Source organism: Caloenas nicobarica, chromosome 13 (assembly GCF_036013445.1).
Source record: "Caloenas nicobarica isolate bCalNic1 chromosome 13, bCalNic1.hap1, whole genome shotgun sequence".
In the NCBI taxonomy this organism is placed as follows: domain Eukaryota; kingdom Metazoa; phylum Chordata; class Aves; order Columbiformes; family Columbidae; genus Caloenas; species Caloenas nicobarica.
Window position 1 is genome coordinate 8,432,720 of NC_088257.1, and position 23,249 is coordinate 8,455,968.

At 44.2% G+C, this 23,249-nt stretch overlaps 1 protein-coding gene across 1 annotated transcript in view; it reads left to right on the forward strand.

Annotated features, from left to right (window-relative positions):
• RASGEF1C (RasGEF domain family member 1C) overlaps positions 1-23,249 on the forward strand; it is a 70,592-nt gene that overhangs the window by 38,118 nt on the left and 9,225 nt on the right. The window contains exons 2-10 of the mRNA XM_065643912.1: positions 5,714-5,896; positions 7,544-7,666; positions 10,257-10,394; positions 14,923-15,135; positions 17,240-17,314; positions 20,856-20,951; positions 22,007-22,109; positions 22,211-22,290; positions 22,966-23,061. Of these exons, the coding sequence (XP_065499984.1) occupies positions 5,720-5,896; positions 7,544-7,666; positions 10,257-10,394; positions 14,923-15,135; positions 17,240-17,314; positions 20,856-20,951; positions 22,007-22,109; positions 22,211-22,290; positions 22,966-23,061 (1,101 nt within the window). The 5' untranslated portion in view covers positions 5,714-5,719. The remainder of the gene's footprint in view (positions 1-5,713; positions 5,897-7,543; positions 7,667-10,256; positions 10,395-14,922; positions 15,136-17,239; positions 17,315-20,855; positions 20,952-22,006; positions 22,110-22,210; positions 22,291-22,965; positions 23,062-23,249) is intronic.

Below are 23,249 nucleotides of genomic sequence, written 5' to 3' on the forward strand. Positions count from 1 at the left end.
GGTCAAGAATTTTCCAGGATGTTTTTTCCAAAATGTTTTAGTGTGAACCATCTTCACTTCCTTGAACTGTCCAGTCCGGGTGAAAGTTGGATCAATAAAGACATTTGCAAGGCTGAGGTGGGATGGGAGATGTCTCCCACTTCTGTTCCCAGATGGGAGTAAGAACCAGTCCAACTGACTCTAAATTAGGTATATTTGTTGAAGTCTGTGCCTTGCCAGATTGTACTTGACCTTGAGTCTCCCACACCCTTGATTTATCCCCTGCTCACTGAGCGCTGACTTGCACGTCCCGAATTCTTGCAAGGAGGAGCCCCCTGTCATGAGCAGGATAGTGAGTGAAACTGCTTCATGGCACAGATGGACACCTCAACCTCCACGCCTTCCCTTACCATCCTCTCTAGCTCCTGTAATTCTGGTGGGTGATTGTCAAAAGCTTGTGCCGTTCATCCCTGAAGTAGGAAGGGTTTTATTTATTTTGTTAATCTGAAAGTTAAGTGGGTGGGAAGATAAGTCTGCAGCCCCGCTCCATTCGTCACATGGTACCAGCTCTTGTTTCCCCTTGAGAGAGGCAGAACAGATGGAAGGCAGAGATGAAATGAAGATCAAAAGTAAACAGTGTGATTAAGTTTTTTGATAAAAGGATAAAACACTTATCACATCAAAGCTGCTGAAAAACACATTAAATATTTCCTGAACATTTCGTGTCCACATAAGCATTAACTGTACTTGCCACAGGGATGTTTGTAACAGTGGGTGGTGGAGTTGGGGGACGCTGCTGGGCTATTTGCCCTCCTGGCTGGCCCAGAACAGCAGAGCTGGCAGCCTCTTAACCATCCTCTAGCACATAGAACCTCTCTTGCTGTAGACTGGAGGGCCCATGTTATGTGCATGGCTAGGCAGTCCTTTCTTTAAGCCGTGCCCAGCTCAGCTCTCCAAGTTTGGGCACTGTCCTTCCAGAGGTTTTAAGGCACTCGCAGAGTTTGTGGGTGGCTTTTCTCCCAAGCATGGGTGATCGTCTGGTCTCATGCTTTGGCTCAGTGAATCAAATATTTAAATATTTTTGTGTAAGCAGCGTAATGTGTAGTGAGGAGTCTCTATGGATTGTCTGTTTCCATCACTGCATTGGAATACTTAGCAGTCCTGGCCAGTGGAGAAAGATTAAAAAGCAGTATATTGCCATTATTTTTTAATTTCTTTTCCAATCTTATGAAAGTATGAAATATATTAAAAGGATGTAAAGAAAAGGCACTTTGTAATAGCCAATAAAAGCTAAGAATGATGAATGATGAAACAGAACAACAGCAAAAAAGAGTAGCAGTAGAAATACAGAAAATTCCCTGTTCCAGTTATTACCATAACATCCCAGAAATGCATTTCCCCTGAAGTGGCAATGCGCTCACTTCCAGCAAACCTGACTTTATCATCCAAAAAAGCCACAGCTGAACAAGCTGTTGCTTGAGCTGTTGCATTTCCCAGTCAGAGAATCCTCGGCTGAACACACAGCCCCACGATCTGGGAGAACATTGAGGAGCCCACTATGATCTGATGTGACACTGTTGTCCTCCGCATTCCTAAGGACAGAGGGTCACCAGGACCCCTTGCTGTAAAGTGTCCCCACACTTGGGGAGGGACCTTTCTGGTGCCTTCTGGCTCAGCACCACCTGCACAGAGCTGGGATCGCTAACTGAGCTGTGCCACTGCCAGTCACCTTAACATTTTGGTGAAATAAATGCAAAATGCTATTGTTCCTTCTGCTAGAGTATTTGTAAGGTCTCTCACCTCCATACAAGTCCTCCTGAGTCCAGTGACAGGTCAGCTCACACTGTTGCTCTCTGCCCAGAAGGGCAATAATTTGGGTCTTTTTCCTCTACCCAGCTGCTCAGCTTTATGGCACATGGAGGAACTCAGATGCTGTTGAAATCTCTCTGTCATCCTGAAAATTTTGGTTGAAATTGGCATCTGATTTCCTTCTGAAGTGAGAGCAAAACATGATGTGTTGAATTGGACTACAGTTCAGAGAAGCACCTGCTGAATTTTCATGTTTTAATCTCATTTGCTTCAGGTTGAGTCCAAGTGGTCTTCAAGTGAAGTTCTGGGCCATTTTTACCACGTGCAGGTCATTGTTTCCAGGAGAAGTAGAAAAAGTTTTTACACCCAACATGGACTTCTTTACAAATATCTAATGATCTGGACAAGATTTTTACATGCTATAGTTTATATTAAAAAGCCCAGAAATTGGGAAGTGCTTGCACCAGTTTAAGAAAGGCTTGTATTAGAATCATAGAAAAGTTAATGAGAGAGGACCTCTCATGGTTGTTAGTCCAAGCTCCCACTTGAAGCAGGGCTAACTTCAAAGTTTGCCCAGGGCCTTGTCTAGTGGAGTTTTGAAAATCTCCCAGGATGGAGATTAAACACCCTTTCCAGGCCACACTTCCAATTTCATGTGGTGCTCAGGGGAGGATTTTCTCTTATGCTCAACTGAAATTTCCATCCTGCAGCCTGAGGTGTCGCCTGTCGTCTTGTCACCGTGCTCTTCGGAGAAGGGTCTGGTTCTGTCTACACCACTTGCCTTTTTCATCATCCAAACCACCATGAGTACAAGAAGATAAATCTCAAGGTGGTTTGCTTGTTTGTTTTCTTCTCAGTGCTTCCCTTTTTGCTTCTGTATTCTGTGAGTGATTGACAGCCTAACCTTGTCTTCTGCTTACTGCAAGCAATCAGGTATTTGGGCTGTTTCAAAGCAAGACCTTGTTTCTATTTAGTGCTTTTGAAAAAAGTAGTTTGTAAACTGCATGAACAGAAAAGGAGATGAGGTGTTGTGAGCAGAGAAGTTCCTGTCCTAAATTCCTGTCTGCCAAATACTGATGTTAGTCATTATCAAGCTTAGTAGTGCAAGAGGTTTTAGTCTCTGTACAGTTAGCCTTCATCCTGCTGTGAACATAACAGTATCAGTCAACAGTGAGCAAAATGGCATGAAGTTAAAACCTTCAGGTCATCTTCAGTGCCAAGTAAGGTGTCAACCAGGCACCAGCTCAGATGTGACAGAAGCCTTGCCCAAAATCTCAAGATTAGACCAGGAACTTCATAATATAAGGTCAAATTTAATTTCTTAACAATACCCAAGACAGCTGTCTCAGTGACAGTTGCACAGCTGTTTTTATTCAGTTTTTTTGAAAAATGGTAACTTTTCCTCAAGAAGCATTACGGTGTATTTCAGCAAGATTTCTCGTGTGATGAGATGCAAAAGTTCAGGCAATATCCTGTTTAGATATGTTTCTATTTGATAATAAAAATGGCGTTGACAGTGAGGGATTGCACTGAATAAATTATTACTTTGAATTTTGTTTTACACCGAAGCCAGGATGTGTCCTGCAAGTTCACAGCTGTTTTAGCTTTTTATTTTCCTCATCTAGATAGCTATACGTCCATGAGATCTATTTCTTGATCTATATGGACATGCAATCCTTCTTGGGATTATTACCATAGAAACAAGACATAACATAGAGCATGTTAGAAGTAACAAATAGGATTTGGCAATGTTTCCCATTTACTACAGGAAGTCTGAGCTGTGTACAAAAAGCAGCAATTACTTGCTCTTAGAGCCTTATTAACAGGCACATCTGCACATTCATTAAAACTAGGTACTTCAACTTCTATTCTGACTGGGATGACATTCAGATATTCTGCTCTTTAAACTAAGCTATAATCCTACACTTTCATTTTTCAGCCAAGACAGGAATTTGTTGCGTTTGACATTTTGGTTCCTTTTTGTTTGATTGCAAATCCCGGAGGCAGCCTGCACTCCCAGCCCATGTGAGCCTCCCAGGAGGAGATAAGATGCAATAACCGAACCGCTGGCTCCTGGGGAACAGTTCCTCCTTTGAAGGATGAAGTCACCCAAGTTTTGCTCGTAAAGCCTGATCTCCCACGGTGCTGGGACCCAGCTCCCAGCCTCTCCCAGGGCTTCACACCCTTCTCATCCTCGGCGGTCCAAGGTTGCTCTGAGTTGGCAAGTTGTGACAGCCTGAGCTTGGGGGAGTAGATGGGTTGTGCCAGGCAGAGAGCTGCTTTTGCAGGAGTAATACAACACACCGTATGTGTAATGAAAGCTGAGCTGACTATCTGGGTCACAGCACATCTACCGATAGATGTGAGGAAGAAACAAAAACTCCAATTTTTAAGCCAAATCCATGGAGCAGCTTTTGAAGTTGTATGGGATAGCAAAGAGACGGACGGAACAGGATACAGAAAAGGGCAGAGAAATAGATTAAAACACTAAGGCCTGTCTGCCGACTGCCTGTGAGTGAGCGCCTGCCGGCTGAGCCATGGCAGCATCGGGCAGTGTCAGCGTGTGGCCCTGCGTGGGAGGTTGGTGCCAGCTCAGCAGCCTGCGGGGCGCAGATCTTGCTCTTCTAGCAGGCAGAGGTTGTGCTCAGGAGGGAGAGCTGGAGTCCTGGGGCATGTTCTGTAGCTGCTCAAGGGAGAAGAGGTTGGCTCTGGGACTCTCTCCTTCCTTCATCTCTTTCTCATCCTCCCTCGCACCGAGTAAAATCAAGTTTAGAAGCAAATTGTCAGGTCACAGAGGGATCCTCTGCTCTGGATGATGCATTTGCTGATGTGGGAGTGAGCATGCACTGTCCTTTTCCCAGTCCACATTCTATAATGCTGCCTCTTGTTGGGAGCAGAGCAGCTTCTAGGGGGAGTTTCAGAGGCAGCCAGAGATGCTTTAAAGTTCTTAGGGCAAAATCTGTCATCCCCCTGGACCAACTCAGGAACAAAACAACTTTGCTTAACAGAAGAAATATTAAAAGCTAATTGTAAGCCACAAAATTGAGGAGGAGCCTAGAATGCAATGCTGAGCCCGGAGAACGGAAATACAGGGAGCTTGAAACTAGGCTACACGCTCAGAGTTTGCCTGGCCTCCTTTCAAAGGTGCTGAAGACTCTGCTTCTCTAGTAAAGTCGATGAGTACTCAGGATCTTTTTGAAACATTTATTTAGTGCCTAAGTATAGATCCAGGACTGACTAACTTCAGGCTCCAAAAATAGTGGAGGTGTCTGCCTTCTCCCTCTTCCTCATTTCTCTTTTCCTTGCTCTTTAGTCTCTTCTTCAGCTCCCACGTTCTCTGTTCCCTCCAACTCCATTTTTCCATCCTCCTCCAGTTGACTACTGCTCCTGCTTCTACCCCCTCGCTCGCTGTGACACCTCTCCTGTCCTGTGGGAGCCACAGAGCATTTCTCAAGGTCCATCCTGAGCAAGCCTCCGGTGGCACCCCTTCTCTCTCCCTCTCTCACCCAAAATTCTCCTGCTTCGTTCTCAGGGGGACAGAGGTTCAAATGAACAGCTCCGTTCTGCTCAAGAGCCTGCAGAATTCAAGTCCCACGTATCTTGCCTGTCCTACATGGGACTGACCAGGGCTGGTAGCAAAAAGAGAATCACCACAGAGCACTCGATTGGCGTGGGAGCCCAAAGCAGCTCCTGTCCCTTTCTGGCACAAAAGCATAAATCAAAATGTCCCATTTTCCCATATATTTCCCATCACAGGCATGATCTGCCAATGACAACAAAAAGAGGTTATATTGAAGGGATCACATTAATTTTGTGAACAGGAAGCTCTCGTTAGTGGCTTGTGTTTTCCAAATCAACCAGAAGACAGATGTGACTGTGAATCTGATGGATTTTTGTCCCTGACACGGATTTTTCTCTCTTGTAGGAAGGCATGCCCCAAACGCTGAGTTCTACCAGTATGTTTACCCCATGTGGCTTCAGCCCTCATCTACATACTGCAAAAGAAGATGAACAAGGAGGACTGATCTTCCAGGATGGAAACCTTACCTCAGCATCTCTGGATGCTCTAATCCAGCATTTGATACCTACCACTGATTACTACCCTGAAGTAAGCAATTCACAGTATAATAAACAGTTTAGTTTTGATAAATTGAGGCAGCACTTTATGCAAAAGTGCAAATGTGTTAAATTTTGAATTAAGAGGGCTAATTTAAAAGCTGCATACAATTAAAGCTTGGTAAATTGATGCATTGCTTTAAATGCTGTCTCACTGCTCTGTAATTGTTCCCATGAAAAAGCAGATCCCAAAGTTGATACTGCTTTTAAATAAGAGAACGGGGCAGTGGAGAAGGAGAGGGAAAGCTGTGGTGGTGATGAATTAGTGATATAGCAGTTGGAGCACTTCAAAAATAGCAGTGCATCCCAGAGAGGTTTAGATGAAGACTGAAGCAAAAACGTCTGAACTGGCATTAAATTAGCTGAATTTCAGTAGCTGCTGAAGTCATCCAGGTTTGTCTGTATGTACAAAGTGCTCCCTTAGAACAGAGATGGGTTTATGATTTACCTGGGGTTATATTCACACGAACTTTGCGGTCACTGGACAGCACAGTCCAGATCCTAATCCATGCTCCGTCAGTGAATATTCAGTGTTTCTTCACCAACAGTGTGAGGATCTAAACTGGAAGCAGGTTTATGGTCCTGCAAGCCGTTGACTTCACTGGATTTTGCACATCCTCAGTGGCATTCAGGACAGAATTTGACTGGAAGATTTTTAAGTCCTAATATATCTCTATGGAAAGACTTGTATTTCAAAGCACAGAACAGCATTGACTTCTGGGCCATTTAGAAGACCACGAAAGTTATCAATGCAGAGCAGACAGCATGTTTTAAATTACCCACGGCTCAGTTTCTGATCAGCTAAAAATAAGTAATAAAGAAGCAGGTCAATTATATAAAAAAAAGAAAAAAAAAAAGAACAGAAAGGCAATAAAAATAGGTAATGGACAGATCAGGCTGTGAGATTTTCATTAAGCAATGTGTGATATGTAATACTATACCTGTAGCTCAGGAGCATGGCTAGATCTGGGGGAAAGAAGATAATTCAGGCACCAGGAGGGGTCAGGATGCAAACAACTGATAATTCATGCGTATATTTTAAATTCACTGCTGGAATACTTTAAATAATCCAAGGACTTATCCCGCAGACCTGCTTCCCACAGCTTCACAGATGTAGGACTGCATATGATATGGCTTGGCTGATAAAAGTGAATTTTTGGGAGTTAGTAGAATAAAAGAAATATTCCTGAAAACAGGCTGGGTGAGACCTGCAGGGCAATAGCAAGATGTGACTAATCTGGGGGCATCCAAAGCTCACAACCCAGTGGAACACAGGAGTGCTTGAGCATCTCCATATTTAGTATTCACTGGCCTCCATGCATCCCTGGTCGTGCTGTCCCCTATGTCCCCCAAACCTGGGCTCGCTCCTGTAGAGTGACCTACGTGCTGTCTTTGCTGGATGTTTGCACAGGGTTTGGGCAACCAAAGGCTGGAAGTGGATGCTGTGGAGGAAGGAGATGCTGCTGCCTCCTGCACCCACTGTAACCAGTTCAGTTTTCAGGGTCAGGAAACCTTATGTCTTTTAGACATACAGGTCTGTCCCAGGGGAAATGCAAACACCATGGAGTTTGGGGCTTTTATGGCTAATATTACCACTGTGTGGCTGTTCACAGCAGTTCTGCTTTTCTTTCTCCCACAGAAAGCCTATATCTTTACATTCCTGCTGAGTTCCAGACTCTTCATTGAACCCCATGAGCTTTTGTCCCGAGTTTGTCACAAGTGCATTGAGCAGCAGCGGCTGGACGACCCTGTGCTGGACAAGGTTAGTTTATCTTTACAGAAGAAAAGCCTGACGTATTTTCAATGGGCAGAGAAATCTGGGGCTCTAGTGTGTGTCCTTTGCCTCCCTTTGGATTGAATGAAGCTTTCTCATAAAGAATGACAGTTGCTGCTGAGATCCTGACATTGAGGCATCCTAGTATCCATGTCCAAGAGCAGCGCTCCAGGCGCCAGTCGCTTCAAATCTTCTTCTAATTTTCCCTTTCCACCTGTCTCAGTCATCCCAGGTGACTTTCCTTCTTAACTAAGAAGGCTGTGATGAAGCCTGCGGGATGCAAGAAGGTAGGACGTAAACGTCACACACTCTCAATTGCAGGTGTCAACACACCACTGTCCCATTTTTACTCAATGCCTCTGCCCTTTTGCTTTCTTGCTTCTGAAACACTAATATTTCCTCTTGGACTTACCTGTCACTTCAAACGCTAGGTAACAGCACACAGCCACCCACTAACCTCCCACTGCTGGCACCAACAGATTGTCGGCACAGCCGTGCTGCAGAGCGGCGCAGTCTGGCACACCAAGAATGAGGTGAAGCAGGAGTGAGGCTGTGATAAGCTCGCAAAATGAGAAAATCCAAGCTGTTCCTGTGTCGGCACTCCTCCAGTTTTGCCCTAGGGACTGTGCAGACTGATACAGTGTGTAACAACACATGTGCATCCTCTGGCAGACCCGCAGATGCTGCAGTCGTGGATCCCACTGGATCCTATTCACTGCTGGATTGCACCCAACCTCTCCTCGGTGCATCGATGGAGACCTATCTGGTACATTACCCGAAGCAGGAGTTGCATCTTCAGTGCAGTGGAGGGGAGAAGAACGTGCATTAGTTACAACTTTCCAAAAACCCCCAAATTCTGAAATTATTCTCAAGATTAGCCTTTCCAGCTTTGAAACTATTTTTGGCATAGAATACTGAATCACCAACATCCAACTGCGTGTTTTTGCCCAGATAGCTGATTGTGTGAGTAACAGGAGCTCTGCCCTCACTATGCAGATCAATCAGCCAGACTATACAGAAAGCTGATACTTGGGTTGCCTGTACAGTCTGTGTTAGTAGAAATATCTGGATGAGGTGCAGCATCCAAAACAATTTTTCTGAGGTGTGATGGGTTCTGTTCTCCGATGCTATGGCAGTTGCAAATTTAGGAGGATTAAAATGTGAGCTTTGCAAAGTTTTGCTGCTCATTGAACTTTGCAAGAAATGAGAAGCATTATCTTATTATGAAGATTTCCCACTCTGCCTGAGGTGAGTCTGCATTTCGGACTAGCCTGTAGTAACACAGAGTTGGTGGGGCACAGCTGATTTGGTGCTCTTGAGAGTGGGGCTGAGTTTGAAACTTTGCACACAAGAGACCTCCCGTCCCCCGAGTTGTGTCCTGTGACTTGCACAAAGTCCTCTCCTTCAATTCGGAATAGCAGTTTACACAGCTGGAGCAAAGGTCTCCCCAGACCTTTGTAGTTCCCAATAAAGCTTTCCCTTTAGCAGCCACCTGCTGGTCTTTGAGCCTGAGCTTAATGCTAGCTGACAGCAGTTATTTTTAGAGATGTGGTTCATTTAAACCTGTTGTTGTTGGAAAGCTGGAATATGCATTTTAACCACCTTGGTTGAAAAGCAGAGAGCTGTGGAGCTCAAGAGTATAATTTTTCCTGATTACAGGGTACACTTTAGCTACAGTACGTACAATGCAGAAGAAGGCTGTTTGTTTTGGTCTGTGTTTTCTGTAAATAAAAATGCAGTTTGTTGCTTAACACAATTTCCTTTTCACATGTTCTTGGATAACAGAGGATGGAAGCTTTGCAAGCAGCCTCCCTGGCCCTCTTTCAAGATAATACTGATGTATCATTTGTGCCATTCCCCACATTTCCCTCCTTGCCCCATATCTTCCTGACTATTCCTGCTGCTGCATCCTGAGATAAACCTACACCAAATGTAAAGTGGGCATCAACTGTGTGTTATGTGAGTGGGTGTCCTTGTTCTATCATGACCTTGAGCTTATCTGGGAAGAGAGCAACATTATCAGTAGCCCAGGTAAAGTTACCAAAGTGCTGGTGTTTTGTGCGTTGTTTCTTCCTCATGTTACATCCGCCAGCGGTCACTAAGCAGTTTTTTCATATGGCCAGAAAGCAAAAGACTCACCTCTTTTTTTGGTCAAAAAATACATCACAATCAATTTTTCAGGAAAGGATGAAATTGTAGGAGGGGGTGTAAGTACAAAAGGGAAGAACATGTGGTTCAAATGAGCAAAAAGGCCAGATGGTTTTTAAAAAGGCATGAAAGTTGCACCAACAAAATGTCCATCCAGCTATAAACTGGCCAATTGCATGTGAAGAATACTTAAATCTGCATGTAAAACAGACAGTTGTGTATGCATCTAAGTACCAGTATATTTTGCAGGCCAAAATATATCACTTGTGCACCAGACTATTTGTTTGCCTGTGTTCAGATTTTACAGGTGCAACCATCAGTTCCTTCTTTGAAAATCTGGCCCCACTTTCAGTGAGATACATATTTGGTGGGAGACTTTAATGATTAAACACGTTTCAATCCCTATCCATCATTCTGGTTTCCATTTCAGGCACGAATCAGAAAATTTGGACCCAAAATCTTGCAGTTGCTGACAGAGTGGACAGAGACATTCCCGTATGACTTTCAGGAAGAGCGGATGATCGGCCATCTGAAAGACATGATTCACAGGATAGCCCCATGCGATGAGGTGAGCACGTCTGACCTGGGACATTGTGTGGAGATGTTATGTTCATTTTCCCACTTGGTTCCTCCTTTTCCTCCTTTTGCCACATTCTGTTCCGTGCCTCTTCCTGGCAACTCTTACAGCTTTGTTCTCCTCTAATGGTTAAAACCTGTAGCAGCTTCCCTGAAAGCCACATCTCTCAGTTTAGGTTCTCCTGTGTCGGTGACATGAGGACAAGAACTCGGTCTAGATGGCTGTATGGTCTTGGTGTTCAAGTGCATGAGCCATGTGTGTGGCAGAGTAGGACACAGTGAATGGAGTCTCTGGGAGACCTGCTTGCAAATTCAAGTGGGTGGGTCCCATAAATTAATTCAGAAACATGAAAAATACCACCAAATCCATGAAAATAATAAGGATAAGAGCAAATAGTACATAGAGAGTCTCTAATTACTTCTAGGTTAACCATGGGATGTGGAAGAATTCAGTTCCATTGGCTACATCAAGGCCTGGCTTCAGGCCACAGATGGGTGCAATTCAGTAGAACAAAAAGTGCATACCCATGAGTCTTGAGAAAGGGAGGGGTGCAAAAAAGGAATGAGCAGGTTTGCAGCACACTGGAAATGAAATAGGACCTTCCTACCCACATGAAACATGAGAGAAATGGAACCAGCCACTCTTGGGCTGGCAGCACTTTTGGGTGGCTGGAGGCTGCATGACACTGATGGAGGTGAAAGGAACACAAAGGACTTTCAGAAAGAGCCGAAGTGGCCTCAGTTCCATTGACCAGCGCAGTGAGACTTCTCCCTCAAGGGGAAGAGGCAATGAACTTGCTCCTGCCAACCACCAAGAAAGGTTCCTTACAGCCCTTCAGCATCTGAAGTGAGAGAAACCCACACAGACCCACCAAAACCATGTCCACGGGAAGGAAGGAACCAGCCAAAAAGGCAGAGAACAGGGGCTTTATGGCAGCTCTTCAAAAGCAGTAGCTGCCCTGGTGAAGAGCCATCAATGCTAAAAATCAATGTTTTGCATACAAAGCAGTAGTTTATTTGCCTAACCTGAGCAAGTGCTGCACGCCTTCGTGCTGGAGTGGGCACAGCTGTGTACCAATGCTTATGGGTGCCCTGGGAGGCAAATCATTGTTTTTCAAATATTACTAGGCACTGTAACTGCAAATGATTATGCCTGGGCAAAATCAATAATTAATTTAAGAAACAGCTCATATCCTGCAAATTTCGTTTTTTAAGGGACAGCACGAAAGAGTGGTGGTACCGTTAGTCATTCAGAAGAAACTTGTTCCCATTGTGTATCATAGAAATTAAAGATTGAAAGATTTGTGAGGTCATCTAGTCCATGTAGGTTAATGCAGGATTTTCCTCTGCAGTGTGTGCTCCTCTCCTTTGTTGAGTCCACTTTCCAAAGGCTCTGCGATGCGCTTATAAAGGTTTCCATGCTGAGAAGCATTTCTTAGTAACTGCTGTGATTTGCATTTAGAGTTAGAAGTTTTAATTAAAATTTGAGTTCCTAAGCCGCCTGCTGAGACCTGCCGTCTTCAGAGGAACTTTCCCAGTTAAGAACGAAACATTTTCTTTAAATATTAAACAGTAGTATGCTTCTTTTGACTGTTAATGTGGCAACGAAATGAAATCGGTTGATAGAGTCCAGCATGCAGCCCTTCTACAATGGGGGGTCACTTTGTGGCAAGGTAATTACCAGCATGTTGAAGGTAATGAACAATGTTGTTTTCACTTAGTGAACATATTTTAAAGAAGGTAGGAAATGCTTTTAAAAGGGCAAAAGCAGGATTTATTTTTTTTAATTTATACCTCAGCATGCACAGAAAAGCTTTCTAGGCAGGGATGCACCCAACCGATTTTCTGTGTCTCTCTCGAAGAGCTCTGATTGCTGAATATTTTTCTTTTGTGTCTATTAAAGGTCTCTCTTATTTCATTCTTTATTAGGTGGTTGGCTTACCTTAGTCTTTGTTTACCATTGTCTGTATCTGCATTATTATACCGTATTCCCTACAAAACTAGGTGAAACTAGATCTCTTGATAAGGATTTATTGAAAGACTGGCTAATATGCATGTCTTTCAAGTGATTTTATGCTGCTTTTTGGCTTTTCATCCAAGCAGTGAAGAATTTGATACTGCACAGACATGGCTGGTTCAAGATTTCTCATCCAGACTCCTTTTTGAAAAAGAACTGGGTTTTCAGCTAAAAGTTTTTTAGCCAAATGTTTTATGTTCTGTAGAAGACTTGGATTTAAGTGCTGTGCCTGCCCTCCCCGCAAAATGAACTCCCCTGTTTACAAAATACCCAATATGTCACTATTTGAGCTTCCAGTAAAAAATAGCGTTCTATTCATAGAGCTTGATAAGCTATGCTGAGATTTGCAAACACACCTGGATATAAACCAGAGAAATATTTAGCTGATGTTCAGTAGTTTAGATCCAGGATAGTCTTTGTAAATCAAAAGTGTGACCATCTGTTTGAATGAGAAATTCCATGAAGAAGGCCAGTAGTCTCTTTTCCTTGAAGCTACTATACATCAGGAACAGATAAAAATGGAAAGAATGTTTTTAATTTTCTAGAAATTATTTCAATTATTTATTTTTATATCTTCCTCAATTTTCCCTCCTCCTATGTGATTTACTTCCAAATAGAACACGCGTTGTCATCCTCCACGACAAGTCCCTCCTGCCTTCTAGGTACTTGCTTCATTTTGGACTTATCAGCTCTACTTTGGACAAAAAGCCTGACTGCAACCTGCTTATCTGGCCTGTGTTCCAGCCCAGCTCAAGTGAGCATCTTCCTTGAGTAAAATGGGAAGTTCCTCAGCAACGTGGAACCTTGTGCTAGAAAAACTGTATGCAAGTTAGTATTGCAGCAAAAGCTGAAGCACTTGGGATGTTCCGAAGGTTTCCAGCCTCAGACTGCAATGGAAACAGGGTGGACACGAACATGTTATTCTTCACTGTGAAGTAGTAGGAGATGCTACTTCCAGTGTGCGGGTGGGATTCCGTGTAGATGAGAAGAGCACTGACTCTGGCTGCTGGTACCTTGGACACCTAGAACATGAGTGCTGTCAATGCCTGACACTGAAAACTACCCGCAGTCTGCAAAGGTCTGAAGCAGATAAAGGCTGTATCTAAGCCATGGGATTCACGAGTACTTCCCAAGACTTCCCTTGGGCTGCAGCACAGGCGTGTTCCTGCTCTGGCAGGGGGATTGGACTAGATGATCTTTCGAGGTCCCTTCCAATCCCTAACATTCTGTGATTCTGTGATTCTGTGTGTGGGGCTGCATGGGAAGGAACACTGGGCCAGGTCCCTGTTGTGACGATGAGGACTGTGTGCAGAGTGCCAGGGTGTCTGTCTGCTGCGCAGCACAGCTGCCGCAGAAGAGGACTTCGTGCCAGCTCTGCTCTCACACTGACAGGTCACAAACTGACATTACTGGTGACTTGACATTACTAAATTCTGTTTGGATGGGGAGTGAGGAGTTATTCCACTTGTAAGCAGGCAGAGGATCTCTCCACTGTGTGTCTTTGTGCTGGAAGAGGAGCTGGCAGTAGGCCAGCCTGCAAACCGTCTTCCCAAGTGACCGTGCTCTTTGAAATGGAGCAAGCACCCATTGCATCCTGCCTGATGCTCCCTCTTCCGTCTGGGAAAGCCCACGAACCTGTGTTCTGCAGCAGGGTACACCCTGTGCTCCACGTGAGGCTTTTGCCCATGGACATTTCCAGTTAATCCTTGTCTTTAGAGCCATCCACCAGTTCTCTCACTAATCTCGGTTTTACGATGTCTGCATCTGTCAGTTATGAAGAGTTGAAGGTATTTCTTTCTGCCCATCATCTATGGCTAGCGGCTTCACTCATTGTCTGTAAAGAGCTGCTCCAGCTCTGAAAACAACCTGAGCAACTTAGTAATGATCATCCTGCTGAGCATATGGCTGTGCTTGGAATACGATATGAGCTTCCTTCAGTAGCAGTTAACGTTTTGGGTATTAAATACTCAAAGCTACACGATGCTCAGACCACTCCAACTGGGTAGCAAGTCACAGTACACTTCTGCTGCCCTCAGCTCAAAAGGATGGAGACTTAGAAACGATGAATAGCATTAGAAACATTTCTTATTCCTAATAAATAAGAGTTGACGAGGCGCCACTAACAGGTAGAGTTCTCGGCCAACACGTAGCTGACATAAAGCATAGGTACTGAAAGCTGCTGTGCTCTAGAAAGCTGCAATAACTCATGTCGTAGCATTACCTCTCCTCTGATCCTGATCTTGGCAGGAATATGTGAGTACTAGTGCCAGCCCAACCCACCAGTCCTGCCTGCCTCTGCTCTTGACTGCAGTCTGTTTCTGTGGTCCAGAGCACAGAACTGTAATTAAGCCAACTGGGTATTCTGAAATAGGCTTGTTGAAAATAAAATGGTAACCTGTTGCTGACTTAGAAGTATTTTGCACAAGGGAAAATTCAGCATAAAAACACTCCTTTGTCAAGTTCTGTGGGTGGTTTATGTTTCTTTCTCTCCCTGTCTCTCCAGGCCTACTGGAAAAAGATGAATCAGCTTTTACAAACCCTGAATCAGAAGCTTGCAACCCTCAGCCACGGGCAAGAAGGGATTGTCAAGATCAGTGCTGCTGTCTCCGATAAGCTGGTTGCCTTTAAAACTAAACCTCCATCAATTCAGAGAGAAATCCTGAGCGTCTGCAGTGACCCCTATACTCTGGCTCAGCAGCTGACACATGTGGAGCTGGTACGTGGGAATGGTTCCCAACTTCTGCAGTCAGAGATATTATTTTAAGCCATCAGCTGCTAAGTATTCCAGACACAACCAGAAGGTGTCTGCACTGCTGCAGCACATCCCGTGCTGTATCAGCACTGCAGCAGGCGGCAGGGTTTGACAAGTTAAGAGGTATTTGGGAAGCAAGCTATATATCAGAGTGTTCCTGTGCATCTTGGAGTAGGTCACTTTCCTTTTTCAGCTTGCTTATTTGTGAAATGTGAGTCACAATCTCAGGAAGGTCAAGGCGTTCTCAGTTCTGTAAGGCGCTCTAAGCCCCACAACCTGAAGGTGCTATTGAAATGGCTGCTCATTAGGCCTTTTATTAATTTGGAACAAATTCTAACAGTTCGAATCCATTCCTACAGATGCACAAAGCATCTGAGTTGTCTGATGTGTTTTATGTTCTTCCCTTTGGGACTTTGTGCATGGACATACACGGTTGTGCAAATACCACCCACATGAAGTCCTGCAGTTTCCCTCCTTGGGCTGCAGTTCACTCTCAAAGAGGCTTTTGATGGCAATTGCTCCAATTGCAGTACCAAGATGTTGGACAGACTGGGTTGCACACCCTTCCCCCAGGTTCAGGTCTTCCTCATAGACCTCCTGGATGTTCACAGAAGAACACAAAGCATTGCTGCCATCTGCAGAATTCTTGATGCTGTAATGATTCCCTGCTGCCTGTCCTTCTGTAGAGAGTGTTCATCCTTGAGAGGAAGGCTGGAATAACATACCGTGAAATGGACTGTGGATTGAAGTGAATATCATGGAATTGCCTTCGGAATTCTGAAGGTAGTCGATATTCTATTTGCAAAGCAGTGGAATAGTTCAGAAACCCCAAATTTAGGATCATCTTTTCACCTTGGTTAGTTTTCAGAACATGCAGCTTTGGCTTTCTTTGCTTTATACAGCTTAAGCCAAAGAGTAGAAGTATTTTTGCCTGGAGAGTTTTGCTTGCTTTTCTTTTCCTCTACAGTGCAACTGTCTTCCAAGGGATGATTCCCTGTAACTGGGGCACGGCTGCACTTTTAAAACTCATACAGCTGGAGGTTTTCATTCTGTTTACTGTAATAAATGCTCTCTGCCTTCTCTTTCACTTACTGTATTGGGTACACCAGCTACTCTGCACTGAAACTGTCCAAAGTTTATTTGTTAGTAAGAATTATTTGCTATTTATTTGATAACAGTTATTAACTAGTAAGAGTCCTATACAGTTATCAGTGGCAAGGCGAGAAGCTGAAAGAAATGGCACAGGAGTAGCCATAAAATTTTCACTTAAGCAAAACTACCATTAATTTAGTTGTTGCTTCAGTGTTCTAAGTTTGAGGTGTAGGAATTCCAAAATATCTCTTCTGAAATACCTTTGTAGCCTACAACAAATATTTTTTTCTAATAAACATGTTTAAGGGAATTGAAAAGCCTAAAAAGAAGGCCAGTGGTGTGGCCAGAACTGCCAGGTTTGTTCAGGAGCTGGTGAAGGTGGATTGTTCTTTACTAAGAGAGACCTGGATGCTGTGGTTAATCTTGTTTTGGATTGTGCCTGGGACACTACAGTGTAAGCGACGCCTTTAATGTGACCTGTGTGTCTTTAGTGCCTTCCTCCCCCAGTGGCACAGAGCCACCACCTTGGGCCATCACCTGAGCCTCACGTGAGCACTGGATTGCTGGGGTTGGCAGATCACAGCATTGCTACCACGTTAACAGCTGGGGAACGAGGCCGTTGAGTTCTGCAGGAGCACGGCAGGTCTGTGGCAGTGCCAACCACAGAACTCAGGTCTGCTGGCTCCCAGTTGGAGCCTCGTGCATCCAGCACCTTTCTCTCTGCACAGTAGAGAGGGCTTTAACTATGTCTTGTCAGTAATGAGACATATTTATTCTCATTTTCTTCTTTCCGCTGAAATAACTCTAATTGTTCTTATCAACTTTAATGTCTGGTGCTAGTTGGCTGTCTACCAATTCAGTGACACCATTCAGAGCTGACAGATAGTGGGGATGTCTTCTTATCAAGAGGAACAGAAGAGTTTCTGGGGTGCTTTCTTATTTCTTCCTCTCTGTCTTTTTTTCCCCTCTCTAATAGGAAAGGCTAAGTCACATTGGACCCGAGGAGTTTGTGCAGGCATTTGTACATAAAGACCCTCTGGATGGCACCAAGGTATGATTTGTCTGTATGTGAAGTGTCTCCTGCGATGACTGTTTGTTCTACATGAACTGGTGAGATGAGATCCATAAGACCAGGGCCTGGGGCACATGTTGACCATGGCCAGGCCAACTGACGACTTGTGTTCTCACGGCAAGGATGGGACCTGTTGGTAGAGCCGGCACTGGCAGGTTATTGCCATTCCTTCCTGGTGAGAGTACGTCCCGGCCTGAGACTGGGCAGCTCCCTGATGTTCTGCTTTCTGGCTTGTTCCTCCTCACCTTCTTTGACCAGGGCAGATGGCTGGCGGCTGCACACAACCAGGGAACGTCTGTTCCCAGTGCTGAAAGCATAAAGACTCTGGACGTGATGTAATACCCATAGTGTGTGCCCAGACACCACAGCAATGAGTCAGTGCGTCATGAATCAACGTACTCTTCTCTCTCCACACAATAGCTTTTAACCCAAAGCACCGCAGGGAATGGAGCGCCTGATCAGGGCTTCATCCAAAGTCCGTGGAAGCCAGTTGGAGTCTTTCCACTGATTCCAGTGGAGTTTGAAGCAGCGTTTTGGTGGGTGCCTCGATAAGGAAAAAGACTTCCTGGCTGGAGAGGGAGAGTCTGAGATTTCACATGCTGCCAGAAAAGAAAATTCTTCCCCAGAAGTGCATATGGGCTCCCACTGACATCATATATCAATGGCAGAATTTCATTGCTGGATGCTGAATATAACAGGAAGACCTCTGTTTATAGTGCTGCACCAGAGTAGCTTGAAATGGTGAAAAAATGGATGGATGGATGGATGAATTAAAAGTGCAACATTGGGCTCTTTTCTTATTGGAGTTATGGAGATTCTGCAGTTGGTTCCAGGGAGAGGGGAGTGGGCAGAGATGGTACTTCTGTGCATTGATCACATCCTTAAGGAAGGAACCCCAAGGTAGCAAAGGTGTGTCAGAAACATGAAATACCAAACCAGCCACAGTGAGATTTCAGCAACCTGCTGCAAACATGAGGGACAAGACTGAAAATGAACAGCTGTCATATGTGTTGCAAAGTAAAATGAAAGAGATCAATTGAGGGCACTAAATTTCAGTGAATTTTGGAAGAGTGGGAGAGAGGCAGCAGTGAGTGAAATCAAAGTGCATAAAGCCGTAGAGGGGGAGGGATGCTAAGAGGAAGAAGGAAATGTTCAGTAATAAACTCATGTACACACAAGGGCTGTAGCTATAACTGGAATTTCAAATGCAGGGCCAGCACAGAATATCACCGAGATATGAAGAAAAATTGAGGTTGCAAGGTAAATGTAAGGAAACATCAACAACGGTGGACAGGAAGGATTGGAATGAGAGGCAGAGAACCTGAAAATAATGGTGGGATGGGAAATCTGAGCAAATCATCTTGGCAGACTACGACAAACTATTTGACAGTTATGCTTGTTCTTCAAGTGCAAATCTGAGCACTGAGGTGCTGCCCAGTAAGAGTTCTGTGACTTCAGTGAAGTGCATAATAACAGAGAAAATCACCGGTGGGAAGCAGGGATGCCCCGCTGCATCGCCTTCCGAGTTGAAGGCTATGACTTCCCCCAGGAGGATCTACTTAGTTAAACCAAAACTGCTGTAACATTTCCACACAAGACATGGCACTAACACAGTATTTGGCTTCAAGTCAGCAGGGCTGATGGAAGTCGAGGCTGTCTGCAACTCTTCTCCGCCCTTTCCCTGGGCTGAGCGGAGGTCCCAGCGATGATTTAGCAGAGCCTCCGCACCAGGGTAAGGTGTAGAGTGATCATGTGGGACCTGCCAGAATGTTGTACATAGCGGCACAACCCTTGTCACTCCCTGACCCATGGAGACCACCCCTGTTAACCACAGGGAGCTGGTCTGAATTCCCTCCAGCTGGAGATCATATCAAACATCTTTCTTGCATGAGGACTTCAAAAGGTTTCACTTATGAATGTTTATCAAGCACTTTGAGTTGCAGATGGAAGATGCTAGGGAGGTGCTAAATATTGCTGCCATTTATAAGGCTTAACCTTTAAAAAGCAGCCTGTTTCCACTTTAACTGTTGCACATTTTTCACAAGTTTTGTGGTGTTAGCTGTGGTTTTTAAGGCCTGGCACAGGACAGCAGTGTTGAGATGAAAATAGCATATTCAGAACAAAACCTAGGTTTTGTATACTTTTTGTTATAACAGAGAACAGGAGATACCACAGAGTGAATGAAAACCAACTGCTATGGGTAGACTGGGGCTGCTTTAAGTTTCCTTTGGTTTGGTTGATATTTACTGGCTGCTTGCTGACATTTACTTCTGAGATGCTTTGAAAATATATTTTTATTGTATATCTGCTCTACTCATAAAGTTGGTAAGAATTTCAGGCTTGTTAAGGTTTGCTCCATATGATGGTACTGTGATTTCTGGTTCTAAACATGCCTGTATACGGAATCACAGATGAATATTTTTTTACTTCGAATTATCTTGGGAATCATGTTAAGCCCCATTTCTGAAGGGGTTTTAGTCACTTGTTTAACTTACGTAGTACGTGTAATACCATTTACATTAATGGATCTATGTTTACGCATTGTGATTTTCTTCTTAGTGGCATGTCTTTATGGTAGCTCTGGGAAATCATCATCTTAATAAAACAAAAAATCAGTATTCTCTGATACCCTCTAGTGGATGTTAATGAATGTTCAGATAAATCACATGAGCTCAGTGTGTCCTAGATGGGAAGCGTAAGAATTTAGGCCTGGGAAAAGGACTTGAATTCTTATAATCCCAAGCAACATCTTCAGGCTGTGTGAACTGCCCCATCAACTCTGCTGAAGTCAAATTATCTGCTGATGTCAAAGGGACTGGAAGAGTTCAGCCAAGTATCTGCTCCCACAGCCTGGATCCGTTATGGGAATTTATGTTAAGTTTCATATGAAAAGCTGAAAAATGCACTTCTTGTAATGGCTCTTATCAGGGAAGGATCTCTGGCATGGAAGTGACCTGTTCAAGAGCAGCCACCAAGATAGCTGGTCACTAGAGAGCCTATTATCCTGAAAAGTCAATAAGGGAAATATTTTTTTTTCCCATGAAGAGGCAAGTAGAACTGTGTTTTCTCTTGCTGATCTTTTGTTCACTAAACTACAGTCTCTCCACTCCAGAAAAAGGGCTGTGGGTGATTGCGTTTACTGAAGTGAAGGAAGTCCTGGAATCAAAGGCACAAACAGAGCGTGCTGTGGAAGATCTGCTTGCCTTACTTTTTCTGCAGATCACTGTTTGCTGTGTGCACCCTGCAATGCCCCGGCTGGAATATCCCACCGAACAAGGGTCAGTGCAGACTGTGTTGGTGAACACTTGCTGTAGGCAAAACGGGGGCATTTTCTATCCGCTGGTGTGAATTGTGCGGTGTGACACGCTCAGCTGGACTCTGTGCATCCCACGCCCCACCCAGGCACTTTTTGAAAGGGGCCCTTGATGTCAATAGTCACCTTTGTGTGGTATTTATTTTAGCAATCAGGGAGCTAACTGAAACACAGTTAAATGTCTCTCTGTGCTTTTTTTCTCCCCAGACTTGTTTCAGTGAACAGAAGAAAACAAGTAACCTTGAGGCCTATGTGAAATGGTTCAATAGACTCTGCTATCTTGTAGCAACAGAAATTTGCATGGTAAGTGAAAATTACCTGGCATATTTTACCACATGCCTGAAATACCAGTTTGAGACCGTACATTAATAAGCAAACCTGGGGATTTATTTCTAATGACCCCACTAAGCAGCTGACGGTAAGTTTTAGTAATATTGCACTCGCAGAAGCAACCTGATAAATGACAAACACATTGCAAATGGTGACACACGGGGGATGCACTGTTCTCTTGATGTAGTAGGAGCAGAGTGTGGAATAATGAACCCTGCAGGGAAAAAGAGAGGAAGAAATGCCTTGAATTTATCCTGTGAGATTTCTGCTGGAAAATATTCTAGTGAAGCAGTATTTGTTATCTGTCATCCTAAAGCTCTGTGCTTGTGAATTCCCATTGCATGGCTCTTTGTCCTGCTGCCCATTACTGTAGCTGTGACTAGTGTTTCTTTAACTTGGTAGTAGTTTTATTTTGTTTAACTTGGCCCCATCAAAATGAAATGAATGTTTTCTCCTTTGAAAAGGGTGTGGAAGGGAGGAATACTAATGGTATGAACAGCCCAGATAGCCCATGACTCAAAAGCATTACTATTTGAAGATCATTGGAAAAGGTGGGGTGATTGCAGTCCAGTTAAAATGTGGATTTAAAATGCAAGCTACCATTTGCCCTGGCCTTATTGCTGAAAGGGCCAGGGGAGAGGGATTAACGCAGTGAAACAAAGTCTTTCTGAGACAAAGATGCTGCTGTTGTATGGGTGTGAAATCCTGCCCTTTGGAAGGTCAGTGCTGATGTACCCACTGACAGGAGGGAGCTGAGACACTCGCTGCTTCGGGGCTGCCTCTTACAGCGCTCAGACATTAACTGAGACAAGCCTGGGAATTGCCATGAATTCCTTCTGTGTCACTGCAGCAAAAGCTTTGATTTTAGAGGCTGTGGTCACCAGCATCCACTGGGCTGGTGGAATTAGAGCCAGTAACTGACAGCAGATGACCTGAGCTGTGCATGGACCCCTGCTCTCTATGTGATAAATACCTAAGATGCCTTCTGATTCTGTTTATTACAGATATTTGTTTATTTTAATTTGCAGCCTGCAAAAAAGAAACAGCGAGCACAAGTCATTGAATTTTTCATTGATGTTGCCCGGGAGTGCTTTAACATAGGGAATTTTAATTCGCTGATGGCAATCATTTGTAAGTATGGCTTCTAATCAGGTCTCTCCATCAGCTGTCACGGATGAAAAAGGAAACCTGACTCTGATCCATGGGTTTCTTTTCTTTTTCCTTACTTATAGCTGGAATGAACATGAGTCCAGTTTCCAGGCTAAAGAAGACTTGGTCAAAAGTGAAAACAGCCAAATTTTTCATTCTTGAGGTAAAAAAAAAAAAAGGTGCTGATACACTGCTCAAATTATATTCTGGATTTTTTTTGTTTGTGAATTTTCACATTTTTTCCAGGCATGAGATGTTTGTAGACGTTTCACAGGCAGAGGGCCCGATTCTAGCTGAAGTTTCCAAGGCGTAGTGGGGAAGGTGTGAAGCAGCTGAGACGTAGAGGGGAATCAGAGCACTTGAATAAATAGGAGGAAGGGAAAAAACAAAAATATGAACCTATATGCAAGCCATAGTGCTTCCACTGATGCCAGTTTTCTTTGGCCATACACACAATGCTGTGTGTAAAGCTCCCCAGCTATACCTTGGATGTTGAGTGAGCAAGGTCCAAGGTTGTTTCTTGTATAGAGGATGCTAGGATTTGGCATATGGAAAATGCGCAGCCCTTATTCTTCACATAAAAGCCTGGTAAGGTGTTAGAAAAAAACCCCAACAAAACAAACAAAAAACCACAAACACAACAAAAAACCACAAAGGTACAAATAGCCATGCTGCGTAGGTCTCTCATTGTATCTTTGGTTCACCGGGTTTTTGTGTGTATGTGGATTTTCGAAGAAGTAGGCGAGGCTCTGTCAGAGTTTGCTACAACTGAGGGTAAAGTTGTCTTCAGAGAACTCACATCGCTTTCTAACCAACGTGTCGTCTTTTGTGTATTTAGCACCAGATGGACCCTACCGGTAACTTCTACAACTACAGAACAGCGTTGCGGGGGGCTGCCCACCGATCACTCACCGCGCACAGCAACAGGGAGAAGGTAGGTGTGACCACATCTCACATGTGACCACATTTCATGTAGTAGTATCTCCACGTGGATGGGGTGCATTGCTGATGGGAGTCTGGGACTCAAAGATTTGATGCAAATGCTTTCCTCCCTTCCATGGGACACCAACACAAGGCTTGTGCAGTGCAAAATGCCATGGAAGGAATCTGAAATGGATCATG